A 13,348-nucleotide genomic window follows, 5' to 3' on the forward strand; every position below is an offset into this window, starting at 1 on the left:
GAGCATACTCATACTTTTTCTTTTTAAACCAAAAGTTGAGATGCTCAGATCTATTCCTTTGTGAAAGTAGCAGTTAAAGGTATGGAATCCAGAGTTACATGTTTTGTGTTAAAATCTTGACTTTAGTACTTTCAGTGTTTTTGATGTTCAGCAAGTTATTTTTCTATGCCTCAGTTTCCTCTTCTATAAAATAGAAACAATAATTATAACCTATTTCACAAATTACTGTGTAAGTATGAAGTGAATTTTTAATACATGGAACTACCCAGAACAGTGCCAGGGCACTTAGTAAAAGATCAGTAAGGGTTAGCTTTTATCATTGTTATTACTAAAAAGAGCTAAGATGTTTGTTTTTTTCTCCCTTTTCAGATTTAGTTTCCTGAGCAAACCTGTTGATGAGAATCATCATCAGGATGGAGATGATGATTCCCTTGTGTCACGTTTTTATACTAACCCTATTGCCAAACCCATTCCTCAAACCCCAGAGAGTGCGGGGAATAAACACAACAGCAGCAACAGTGTGGATGATACCATTGTTGCGTTAAACATGCGTGCTGCTTTGCGAAATGGGCTGGAAGGAAGCAGTGAAGAAACCTCTTTCCATGATGAGTCACTGCAAGATGACCGAGAGGAGATAGAAAATAATTCTTACCATATCCATCCAGCAGGTCAGAATCAGATTGATACATGGTTAATCTCTTGAGATGACTTGTTTATCACAGATTTTCAACATATTGGAAGTCAGCTATGTGAACTTCTAAATGTTTTTATTGTATTTTGTAGAGGTTATATTTAAACACTTTTTGGTTATGTTTTAGTTGATTTATAATTCACAGTTTTTTAACATTTGGAGTAGGTAAAATTGATAAAAGCCTTTAATTATCCTGATGTAGTTTAAAGAGCACAAATTTTGTAGCCAAAGAGACTGTCATGATACTTTTCCTAGCTTTTTAAACTTAGATAGATTGCTTACTAGTTTGTTAATGAAAATGAGAGTGATAATTATTTCCTACTTTATAAGGTTGTTGGGATTTGAGTTAAATTAGGTTATGAACCATAATGCCTGATATTTATAGGCCTTTAAAATGGTAGCTGTTTGCTATGGTTATGACCTCAGTTTTGTGCCCTCCACCTTCCACAACAAAGACTAATCCATTAAGTAAGTCATATAAATTACAAAACTGGAGTGTCTTTCTTTTGCTTTTTTTTTTTTTTAATATTTTAAACCCTTAAAATTTAACTATTTTTTTTTTAATTTTTAGCACAAAAAGCACTTGCATGTATATCTTTTGCTTTTTTTCTGTGTTGACATAATATCTCAATAGAGTTTTGGTAGATATCATTACTTTTTTTTTTAGTGAGGTAAAATTTATATGCAATGACATTCATAGATCTTAGGTGTTCATTTTGATTAATTTTGAAACATATATATTATACTCAGGTATCCAACCCTCTAATCAAGATAGAGAACAGGCCCAGCGCTGTGGCTCACGCCTGTAATCCTAGCACTCTGGGAGGCTGAGGCGGGCGGATTGCTCGAGGTCAGGAGTTCAAAACCATCCTGAACAAGAGCGAGACCCCGTCTCTACTATAAATAGAAAGAAATTAATTGACCAACTAATATATATATAGAAAAAATGAACCAGGCATGGTGGCACATGCCTGTAGTCCCAGCTACTCAGGAAGCAGAGGCAGTAGGATTGCTTGAGCCCAGGAGATTGAGGTTGCTGTGAGCTAGGCTGACCTCCATGGCACTCACTCTAGCCTGGGCAATAAAGCGAGACTCTGTCTCAAAAAAAAAGATAGAGAAATTTCTTTCACCTTTGAAAGTCCCTTTGTGTCCCCATTTCCGGAAGTTAATCACACTCCACATAGATGACTTTAGCCTATTCTTAAACTTTATATAAACAGAATTATACTATATATATACTGTTTGAGATTTTATATAATTTTTATGAGATTTTATCCATGATGTATATATTAACAATTGGTTCTTTTTATTGCTATATAGTATTCCATTGTAGAAATATGCCACATTTTGTTTATTCATTCTTTATTAGTGAACATTTGGGTTGCTTTTTTTGTTTTTTTTTTCGTAAGAGAGAAGGTCTTGCTCTGTCACCTAGGCTGGAGTGCATGCAGTGGCCCAATCATAGCTCACTGCAGCCTCAAACTCCTGGGCTTAAATGATCCTTCCGCCTCAGTCTCCTGAGTAGCTGGGATTACAAGCATGCTCCAACACACCTGGCTAATTTTTTAACTCTTTTGTAGAGACAGAGTCTCTCTAAGTTGCTTAGGCTGGTCTCAAACTCCTGGCCTTAAGTAATCCTCCTCCCCGTGCTTCCCAAATTGCCAGGATTACAGGTGTGAGCCACTGCACCCAGCCCATTTTGGTGGTTTTACAGTCCTTCTTGAAGTCCTTGTAAAATTATTCTATATCTAGTTATCTAGTTGCCTTCGTATATATCTTCTAGTCACTTGATACCCTAAGGAAACTTTGTACTTTCACATTAAAAATTGCAAGTAACGGATCTATATTTCTATGTGTACATGTGTATCTACATGAATTTATTATGATACTTACTACATCTTTTTTTCAAATACTTAGTCAATAAGTTTTATATTGTTTATGTTTTCTCACTGACCTTGTTTGCTGCCACTCAGTTTATAGCTCGCTTCCCAAGGGAACTCTAACACTCCTCTAAACCTGGCCAGTGAAAAAGCAAGTATAAAAGTGGATGTTGTAGGAGCTTGAAGTCTCATGTGATGTCAGTTAAATACCTTTCTCTGAGAGAGCCTGATAACCTGATAATCTAATTACAAATGGGAAGAGTGATTAGAATAAGCATATCAATGTGTTCTACTACATTTGTTGAGTTCCTTTTTTGTTTTTTTGTCTTGTTATCTACTTTTTGTCCTTAACTTTTGGATGAATATATTCTGAGACCCTTTCCTTTGGTCATCAAATATGACTTAAGTATCCCTGAAATCTATCAAATCTATTTGATGCTTTTCTTAGTAACACTAAGTGCAGGTCTTTAAGTTTCCATTTTTATATGGGACTTTCTTGTGCAAATTTTTCGTTTTTATTTTAGCTCTCTATTTGGGAATATAAATTTGAGAGATGCAAGAAGTTCATGGGAGGCTGTAAAACAAAATAATTGGGTTTGGGTTTTATCTCCACTTCTGCCACTAAATAGCAGTGCAAACCAAGGCAAGTTATTTCCACCTTGAGTTTTGGTATACTTGTGTATAATAAAGTAAAAGGAAAAGTGAATTAAGTAAGCCTTTCTCAGAATATTTTATGGAATGCTTTTTATAGCGCAAGATGTTAACGGGTGTCTTTTTAAAAATGTGTTCGGTGGTTAAATTCTGGGAAACACTAAGTTAAGCAAAGTTTAATGGAATTCATTATAATGCAAGTTTTAGAGTCTATGACATGCTATAATATGTATGTTCCTCAAACTTACTTGACTATGAAGCTTTTAGAGAAAAAACAAAACACATAGTTTCTCTTGGGAATAGTGTTTGTTAGAAAACCAGTTTGGGGCCAGGCGCAGTGGCTCACTCCTGTCATCATAGTACTCTGGTAGGCTGAGGCAGGAGGATCACTTGGGCTCAGAAATTCAAGACAAGCCTGAGTAAAAGTGAGACCCAGTCTCTACTAAAATTAGAAAAAAATCAGCTGGGTATAGTGGTGTACGCCTGTAGTCCCAGCTACTTAGGAGGCTAAGGCAAGAGGATTGCTTAAGCCCAGGAGTTTTAGGTTGCTGTGAGCTAGGCTGACACCATGGCATTCTAGCCCAGGCAACAGAGCTAAACTCTGTCTCAGAAAAAAAAAAAAAAAAGAATACCAGTTGGTAAATATTATTTATTCTTATATATTTTCTCATTTTATGTAATAATTTAGTTACTGCTTATTTCAGGTAATTTTTTAAATACTAATTTCATAGAATATTTTTTTTTTTAGGAATCTTTGTGATCTACAATCATAGAATATTTTTAAGAAAAGAGTGAAATATTACCGAAAAATTTTCTATCCCAGGATAATTTGTTCTCTTTTCTACTATGATGCATTATATAGTTTCTATTTTTATTAATAGAATTAATAAGTAATAGTTATTGATGAATTGTTTCTAATTTGTTGGTCACAGGCATTGTTCTCACTAAGGTTGGTTACTACACTATTCCATCTATGGATGACCTTGCTAAAATTACCAACGATAAAGGAGAATGCGTTGTCTCTGACTTCACTATTGGTCGTAAAGGTAAGTGTGAGTTTAGGAGAAAGTCTAGAAGCCAGATATTTGTACCATATTTTTTTAATTAAGGGAAGCTCTTAATAGCTGAGTTTTTGCCTACATTTGGGCCCACTCTGGCCTGAACAGTGGATACATTGGCAAGTAACAAAGCAAGAATGACTAGATTCATATAATGTTCTTTGGGCTTAGGTATACATATTTCATGTTGATAAATATTTGGATCATTGTAATTTCCCACAATTAAAGAAAATACTAGAAATATGAAGAAATACTAAGTGTGAAAATGGAATAATTTACAAGAGAAGTGTAAACATATAGGTTCAATTTCATATTAAGTTATTATAGATAATTTTTTTGGAGCAAAAATCCCATCTTGCTCTATTGTATTAGAAAAGGGCTCAGACATTTTAACTCATGGACAGCTAGGTTCTAAGCATTGTATATATAGCAGATATATATTATGGAGAATGAATTTTTAACCATTTGCTCTCTTTTCAGGTTATGGTTCAATCTACTTTGAAGGAGATGTGAATTTGACTAATCTAAATTTAGATGATATTGTGCATATCCGAAGGAAAGAAGTGATTGTCTACTTAGATGATAACCAAAAACCACCTGTTGGTGAAGGGCTAAATAGGTATGAATTTATGTACATATATTTCCACAACTTGCTTTTCTGACTTACTCTAGAGTATAATTATTGTTTCTCTACTTTCACTTAAAGGTATAAATCATAAAGAAATGCTGCACTATGACTTTTGAACTTACTTTTTTCTCCCAATATTATTCAGTCCAACTGCTAGTTCCAGAAACTCTTATTAATAGTATTTTTAGTATTTCCTATTTCTATTGTGACCATACTTAATTCTCTTTCTATGTTAGTGTGAGAATTTCTGTATGTCTTCAGGCAGGTGAGAGGGCCATAGTTAAAATCATTTATCTTTATAACCTACCAAGCCTGAATCATGAAGAAATGGAAAGTCTGAGCAGACCTATAACTAGTAAGCAGATTAAATTTGCAATTAAATAACCCCCAACAAAGAAAAGCCTAGAACCAAATAGCTTCACTGGTCAATTCTACCAAACATTTAAAGAAGAATTAACACTAGTCTTCTTCAAACTCTTCCAAAAAATTGCAGAGAAGGGAACACTTCCAATTTTTTTTTTTTTTTTGAAACAGAGTCTTGCTCTGTTGCTCGGACTAGAGTGCCATGGCGTTAGCCTAGCTCACAGCAACCTCAAACTCCTGAGCTCAAGCAATCCTTCTGCCTCAGCCTCCTGAATAGCTGGGACTACAGGCATCCGCCACCGTGCCCTGCTATTTTCTCTATAATATATATGTTAGTTGGCCAATTAGTTTCTTTCTATTTATAGTAGAGACGGGGTCTCGCTCTTGCTCAGGCTGGTTTGAAACTCCTGACCTTGAGCAATCCACCTGCCTTGGCCTCCCAGAGTGCTAGGATTACAGGCGTGAGCCACCATGCCCGGCCCCAAATTCTTTTTTTGAGGCAAGCATTACCCTGATTCTAAAGACAGTCAGAGACATTATAAGTAAAGAAAACTACAGACCAATGTACTTAATGAACATGTTAATGTGAAAATCATCACTAAAACCCTAGCAAACAGAATTCACTAACACATTGAAAGGATTGCACATCATGACCAAATGAGATTTATTCTGGAATGCAAGGATTGTTCAATGTATGAAAATCAATCCATGTAATATACTACTTTAATAGGATAAAGAAAAATGTTATAATACCATGTGATCATCATAATTGATGGATAAAAAAGTATTTGACAGGCTGGGTGTGTTGGCTCATGCCTGTAATCCTAGCACTCTGGGAGGCCAAGGTGAGCGGATTGCTCCAGGTCAGGAGTTCAAAACTAGCCTGAGCAAGAGTGAGACCCTTTTCTCGAAAAGAAATCAATTGGCCAACTAATATATATAGAAAAAAATTAGCGGGCATGGTGGCGCATGCCTGTAGTCCCAGCTCTTTAGGAGGCTGAAGCAGGAGGATTTCTTGAGCCCAGGAATCTGAGGTTGCTTTGTGCTAGGCTGACGCCATGGCACTCCCTCTATCTAGCCTGCGCAACAAAGTGAGACTGTGTCTCAAAAAAAAAAGCATTTGACAAAATGCTATGCCCCTTTTTAATTAAAAACATTCAACACACTAGGAATAGAAGGAAACTATCTCAACATAATAAAGGCCAAATGTGAAAAAACCACAATTAGCATGTTGAAACACAGAAAGCTTTTACTCTCAGACAACAGAAGGATGCCTGCTTTTGCCACTTCTCTTAAACATACTAGTGCAAGTACTAATCAGAGCAGTTAGAAAAGAACAAGAAATAAAAGGCATACAATTTTGAAAAGAAGAAGTAAATTTTCTTAGATGACATGATTGTATATGTAGAAAACACTAAAGAGTCCACAAAGAACTTATTAATACTTACAAATTCAGGAGAGTTACAGGATACATCAACATGTAAAAATCAGTTGCATTTCTATGCACTATCAACAATCTGAAAAGAAAATTAAGAAAACAATTCCTATTTACAATAGCATCAAAAAGAATGAAATACATAGGAATAAACTTAACCAAGAAGGTGAATAACTTGTATACTGAAAACTGTAAAATATTGTTAAAAGAAATTAACGAGGACACAGATAAATAGACAAATCTTGTTTATGTGTTTGAAAACACAATGTTTTTAAAATGTCAGTACTACCCAAAGTGATGTACAAATTTAATGCAATCCCTATCAAAATCCTAGTGGTATGTTTTTTAGACTTAGAAAAATCCATCCTAAAATTCATGTAGAATCCAAGGAACCCTGAAATGCCAAAACAATGTTGAAAGAGTACAATTTAGAGGTCTCATACTCCCCAATTTCAAAGCATATTAGGAAGCCTCGATAAACAGAAATGTGATGTTGGCATAATGACATAAATGCCAATGGAATAGAATATTGAGCACAGAAATAAAACCTCACATACATGGTCAAATCATTTTCAACAAGAGAGTAAAGGTCAGTCAGTGGGGAGATGACAGTCTCTTCAACATGGTGGTGGGAAAATTGGATATCCACGTGCAGGATAATTAAGTTAGACCTTTACACAATTAAACTTTACTATGCAAAAATTAATTCGAAATGGATCAAATACTTAAGTGTAAGGTGTGAAACCATAAAACCCTTAGAAGAACACATGGGGAAAAGCTTCATAACATTAAATTTGGCAGTGATTTCTTGGGTAGCACACCAAAAAATATAACCAACAAAAATAAACAAGTGACACTACATCAAACTGAAAAGCTTCCGCATGGCAAAAGACAAAATGAGTGAAAAGGTAAACTACAAAGGGAGAGAAAATACTTGCTAATCATGTATCTGATAAGGGGTTAATAACCAGAATGTAAAGAATTTCTACAATGTAACAAGAACAAAAATAGTAACCAAAATTAAAAATTGGCAAAGGATTTGAGTAGACATTTCTTCAAAGATGATATACAAATGGCCAATAAGGACCAGGTGTGGTGGCTCATGCCTGTAATCTAGCACTCTGGGAGGCCAAGATGGGAGGATCGCTCAAAGTCAAGAGTTCAAGACCAGCCTGAGCAAGAGCGCGACCCCGTCTCTACTAAAAATAGAAAGAAATTATCTGGACAACTAAAAAGATATATATAGGCCAGGCGCAGTGGCTCACTAATATATATAGAGAGAAAATCAGCAGGGCACGGTGGCACATGCCTGTAGTCCCAGCTACTCGGGAAGCTGAGGCAGTAGGATTGCATGAGCCCAGGAGTTTGAGGTTGCTGTGAGATAGGCTAACGCCCCAGCACTCGCTCTAGCCTGGACAACAAAGTGAGACCCTGTCTCAAAAAAAAAAGATATAGAAAAAATTAGCCGGGCATGGTGGCGCATGCCTCTAGTCCCAGCTAATTGGGAGGCTAAGGCAGAAGGATTGCTTGAGCCCAGGAGTTTGAGGTTGCTGTGAGCTAGTCTGATGCCATGGCACTCTAGCCCTGGCAACAGAGGAAAACTCTGTCTCTAAAAAAAACCCCCCCATAAAACAAATGACCAATAAGCATATGAATAGATGCCCAGCATGGTAGTCATTAGGGAAATGCAAATCAAAGCCACAATTAAATACCACAGCCATTAGGATAGTTACTATTTTAAAAAAGTGAAATTAACACATGTAGGCAAGGAAATGGAAAAATTCAAACGTTTGTGTACTATTTGTGAGATTGTATAGTGGTACAGCTGCTATGGAAAACATTGTGGGGTACTTAAAAAATTTAAAAGGCCGGGAGTGGTGGTTTACCCCTGTAATCCTAGCACTCTGGTAGGCTAAGGTGGGTGGATTGCTGGAGGTCAGGAGTTCAAAACCAGCCTGAGCAAGAGTGAGACCCCGTCTCTACTATAAATAGAAAGAAATTAATTGGCCAATTAATTTATAATATATATAGAAAAAATTAGCTGGACATGGTGGCGCATGCTTATAGTCCCAGCTACTCAGGAGGCTGAGGCAGTAAGATTGCTTGAGCCCCAGATTTTGAGGTTGCTGTGAGTTAGGCTGATGCCACGGCACTGACTCTAGCCTGGGCAACAAAGCGAGACCCTGTCTCAAAAAAAAAATTAAAAATAGAATTACTATATGACCCAGCAGTTCCACTTCTGGATATATAGCTATAAGAATTCAAAATAGAATCTTGAAGAAATCTTTACCCACCCAGGTTCCTTGCAGCACTATTCACAATACCCAGTAGGTACAAGCAACCCAACTATACATTGGTGAGTGAATGGATAAACAAAATGTAGTATATACATCCAATAGAATATTATTCAGCCTTAGAAAGGAAGGAAATTTCTGACACATGGATGAACCTTGAGGAGATTATGCTAAGTGAAATAAGCCAGTGACAAAAAGACAAATACTATTATGATTCCACTTATGAAGTATCTGAGTAAGTCCCAGTATAGAAACAAAGTAGAGTGGTGGACTGAGGGAAGGGGAAATGAAGAGTACTTGTTTAATGGGAATAGAGTTTCAGTTTTGCAAGATAAAAAAGTTCTGCTGATTGGTTACATAGCGTTGTGCATATCCTTAACAATACAAAAATGTACAGTAGAAATGTGTAAGATAATAAATTTTATATGATATCTTTTTCCCACAATGAAAAATAGTTATGAAAAAAATCACCTATTATGTGCTAGTCACTGTACTAGATGTGAGGCATACAAAATGAATAGGATACAGCACTTCAATACTGGTATTGATATTAGAGTGGTACACTACTGTTATTGTAGTCATCCTCATACTCATTATTTAATGATCAATACTGTGATGTTTCTGATACTTAATTCTATAAGCATTTGTTCTTAGTAAGTGGTAGTAGCTGTTTTTATTACTACTGGAGGTATGATATCACTATAAGACCTACACTAAGATTTGGATCTTACCACAGGACCATGATCTAAATAGCTTAGTTAGGATTCCTAGCTTAAGAGTTATTCAAATTAGATTGGAAATAATTGATATACTGCGATAATTTGAAATAAATGCAGTCTGACTCTAGAATCAGATGAGTTCAGCTATCTGTGGATGACTCCTTGCTCTTAAGCTTATCTAACATGGGAGGTAAGACTAAAGTTTATGAGACAGGTGCACAGTAATTCCAAGGTAACATAGCTACCTTTATTTGCTATTTATATATATGTTAGTTGGCTTCCTGGTATTAAAATATGAAGCATTTACACTTTACTTGGTTATACTTTACAGGAAGGCTGAAGTTACATTGGATGGAGTTTGGCCAACAGATAAAACATCTCGTTGTTTAATAAAGAGCCCAGATCGCCTTGCTGATATCAACTATGAAGGGAGATTGGAAGCAGTTTCAAGGAAACAGGGAGCTCAATTTAAAGAGTACCGGCCTGAAACTGGTTCTTGGGTATTTAAGGTATAGTTACTTCTGAGTCATTTCTGAGCTTTATAAACCGTAGTTGGAGTCACAAAATGTTAGTGTTGGAAGAGATCCCATCTTAAATTCTCTTTGTTTTTATAAATTAGAAAATAGATGTAGAGATGCATCATGATTTGCTCTAAATTACATACCTAGTTAAAACTCAGCAGCAGTGAACTATTATAAACTCTGTGGACACATGATTCAAGTCCTCTACCCCATCCTATGAGCATTTAGATACATTTCTAAGATGTGTTTTTTTCTTTTTTTTTTTTTTTTTTTTTTTTGAGACAGAGTCTCACTTTGTTGCCTAGGCTAGAGTGAGTGCCGTGGCGTCAGCCTAGCTCACAGCAACCTCAGACTCCTGGGCTCAAGCGATCCTTCTGTCTCAGCCTCCCAAGTAGCTGGGACTACAGGCATGCGCCACCATGCCCGGCTAATTTTTTGTATATATATTAGTTGGCCAATTAGTTTCTTTCTATTTATAGTAGAGACGGGGTCTCGCTCTTGCTCAGGCTGGTTTTGAACTCCCGACCTCGAGCAATCCGCCCGCCTCGGCCTCCCAGAGAGCTAGGATTACAGGCGTGAGCCACCGTGCCCGGCCTAAGATGTGTTTTTTTCTAATGTGTGTCATCATTGGAGACTTCAGTAATTAATTAGGCAGAATTATTTGTTTCTTTGTTATCTCTCCCTTTTTTTCTTCTTTTTACTTGGGGTAATGCTGCAATATTGCAAGGACAGGTATTGTGGAAGCTTCCGAAAAGAACAATGTTAACATTTATTTTGTTGGGCTTTTCTCTTCCTTAGGTCTCCCATTTTTCTAAGTATGGCCTTCAGGATTCTGATGAAGAGGAGGAGGAGCATTCATCCAAAACTAGTACAAAGAAATTGAAGACTACCCCTTTGCCTCCTGCAGGCCAGGCTGCCCCTTTCCAGATGGCTCTTAATGGCAAACCTGCACCTCCACCCCAGGTAGAGAAAGGACAGTGAATTTGAATGGAATCCATGATACAGAAGTTGAAACCAAGTCATGCAGCTAAAACAAAGCTGTTTTATGACCGCTGGAACTTTGAAGAGTACAAATGTATTGCACAAGTATCTTGAGACAAGTACAAGGGAGGGTGTGAGGTGGTGCAGGCATCTGTCATTTACTTGAGAGATTTAAAGAATTCTCTTGCTGTTTTGGATCATCCTCTTGAGATTGTCATTCTTAAACACCTCCCTCTCTCTCATTTGGACTTGATGAATTCTCTGCTCAGTAATCGACATTTGCTCAATGTGGGTTGATGGAAAGTAAATCCTACTTTTATTGACTACCTGATGTGCAGTTTAATCTTTATCTCCATGGTTTAAAAAAAGTTAACTTTCTGCAAAGGTTTTAAACTCCATTTTCTTAAGTTGTTTGCTAATACTTCAGGTAACCTCTGGATATTTTATTTTATCAATACGTAATTTTTATGAAAATAGATAGTTTTGGTATGTAAATGGATTGTTTGGCTTGGGGAGAGTAGGAACTGCATTGTTGATAAGCAATTACTTGTATCATTGATAAGGGATTTCTTTGTAAAGCATCCTCTAACTCTCAGCTGCTAAAAGCTGGACCTTTGGAATTTTCCATGCTATATAGTTCTTATGGCTGCTGAAATGTGTGGTTTTTATTTATTAAATATTCTCTTCAGAGGCATTTTCTGGAGAATGTGTGTATGTATGTTCATGTTTGCACATACCAGGTGAGGGAGGGTGGAGGGAATGATAAATGTGGGAAACTGGAACTGTGTTGACTTTTATGTTTATAATCTTTGTGGTATTTAGAATGCCCCTAAGAAATCTCCACTGCACTAATTAAATGCTATAAATAGACTTGATTTTCTAGTTATCCATGTTCATTTCATCTGAATCATGACTTTTATTATTCTTTCCTTAGTGTTTTTTGATCTTACATTACATGTATTTCTTAGGAAAAGAGTCAGATGGCCTTATTTTCTAATAACAGTAATATGTAAGGACTCTAAAGAAACCTCTTTTCCAGTTCATCTGGAAAAGAAAAGCTTCCTCTATTGGCAGGAAAATTAATGTAGTCTTGATAATCAGTAGTTAACAGGTTATTTAATTACCAGAATACAAATACTAGAAAATAACTATAAATTCCTATAATGACACTTGTGAAGGCAAAACCTCTTTGAAAAACTAAGCACCAAAAAAATTTCAGAACAAGGTTCTAGCAAAAGGAGAGATGGTGAAGAATCAAAGTGGGCAAATAGAATATAGTTTTGATTGAGGAAGTAAATGGTCTTTGACCTTTCAGATGGGGAGAGGAGAAATGAGGGAAATGGTTAGAGGTGTTCAGATATCCAGGCTTTATGTTTTGTTTACTTTGATTATTTATGAAGCCCTTGAGCTTGATATGTTAGAGCAGTTAGGTTGGACTGTAGAGAACTCACCATTCATATTGCATAATGACCTAGGAGAGGTAGATGGAAAATGCCAGTGGTTTGTTATTAGTACCAAAGACCCTACATTTTATTTGGCATGGGGAAAATCCTTGAGCCATCTGAGTTAATTAAGAGCAAACACCATAGTGTTCTCGTCCCTGTGTCAAGATGACTATCTGTGCACTGTTACCTGGCCCCTTGGAGGAGTTGATTTCACATTCAACTTCAGGCTCTTTAACTTTTTCTGGAAGAGATAGGGATGTGTCTTTAGGTATTTAGCAAGATTGACTGTTTTGTTTAATAGTCACGTTTATTCTTCTGCCTTTTATATAATCTCCATAGTTCTCTGTTTCCATTTGGTTCTTAAGCTTTGCTTTTGCTCCTGAAAAAGCAAGTCAATCTAAGCAACTGGAAAACAAAGGTAACTAAATTTTCATGTGATCTTCTCTCCTATGTCTTTTAGCTTAGAGAAAATGTTGGCAGATAGAACTTAGTTAACACAGAAGAATTAAGGTAGTTGCAGAAATATTTTGTACTAAAGTTGGAACATTAGCTTCAAAATCCTGATCTCAGATCCAATTTCCAACTGGCTACATCAGTACCGTGGTGAGCTTGATTTTAATTCCATATATCTGGCATGGGGCTCAGGCATATTTATGCTTCTTCCAAATGATTGAGATGTGCA

General features: G+C 36.4%; 1 protein-coding gene across 3 annotated transcripts in view; it reads left to right on the forward strand.

Moving 5' to 3' along the window:
* Nucleotides 1-13,348, forward strand: part of NUP98 (nucleoporin 98 and 96 precursor) — a 107,425-nt gene that overhangs the window by 55,636 nt on the left and 38,441 nt on the right. For all 3 annotated transcript variants that reach the window (XM_012744996.2, XM_012744997.2, XM_012744998.2), the window contains exons 16-20: nucleotides 370-668; nucleotides 4,155-4,268; nucleotides 4,761-4,899; nucleotides 10,051-10,228; nucleotides 11,039-11,203. In XM_012744996.2, the coding sequence (XP_012600450.1) occupies nucleotides 370-668; nucleotides 4,155-4,268; nucleotides 4,761-4,899; nucleotides 10,051-10,228; nucleotides 11,039-11,203 (895 nt within the window). The remainder of the gene's footprint in view (nucleotides 1-369; nucleotides 669-4,154; nucleotides 4,269-4,760; nucleotides 4,900-10,050; nucleotides 10,229-11,038; nucleotides 11,204-13,348) is intronic.

This window comes from Microcebus murinus, chromosome 4 (genome assembly GCF_040939455.1).
Source record: "Microcebus murinus isolate Inina chromosome 4, M.murinus_Inina_mat1.0, whole genome shotgun sequence".
Taxonomy (NCBI): domain Eukaryota; kingdom Metazoa; phylum Chordata; class Mammalia; order Primates; family Cheirogaleidae; genus Microcebus; species Microcebus murinus.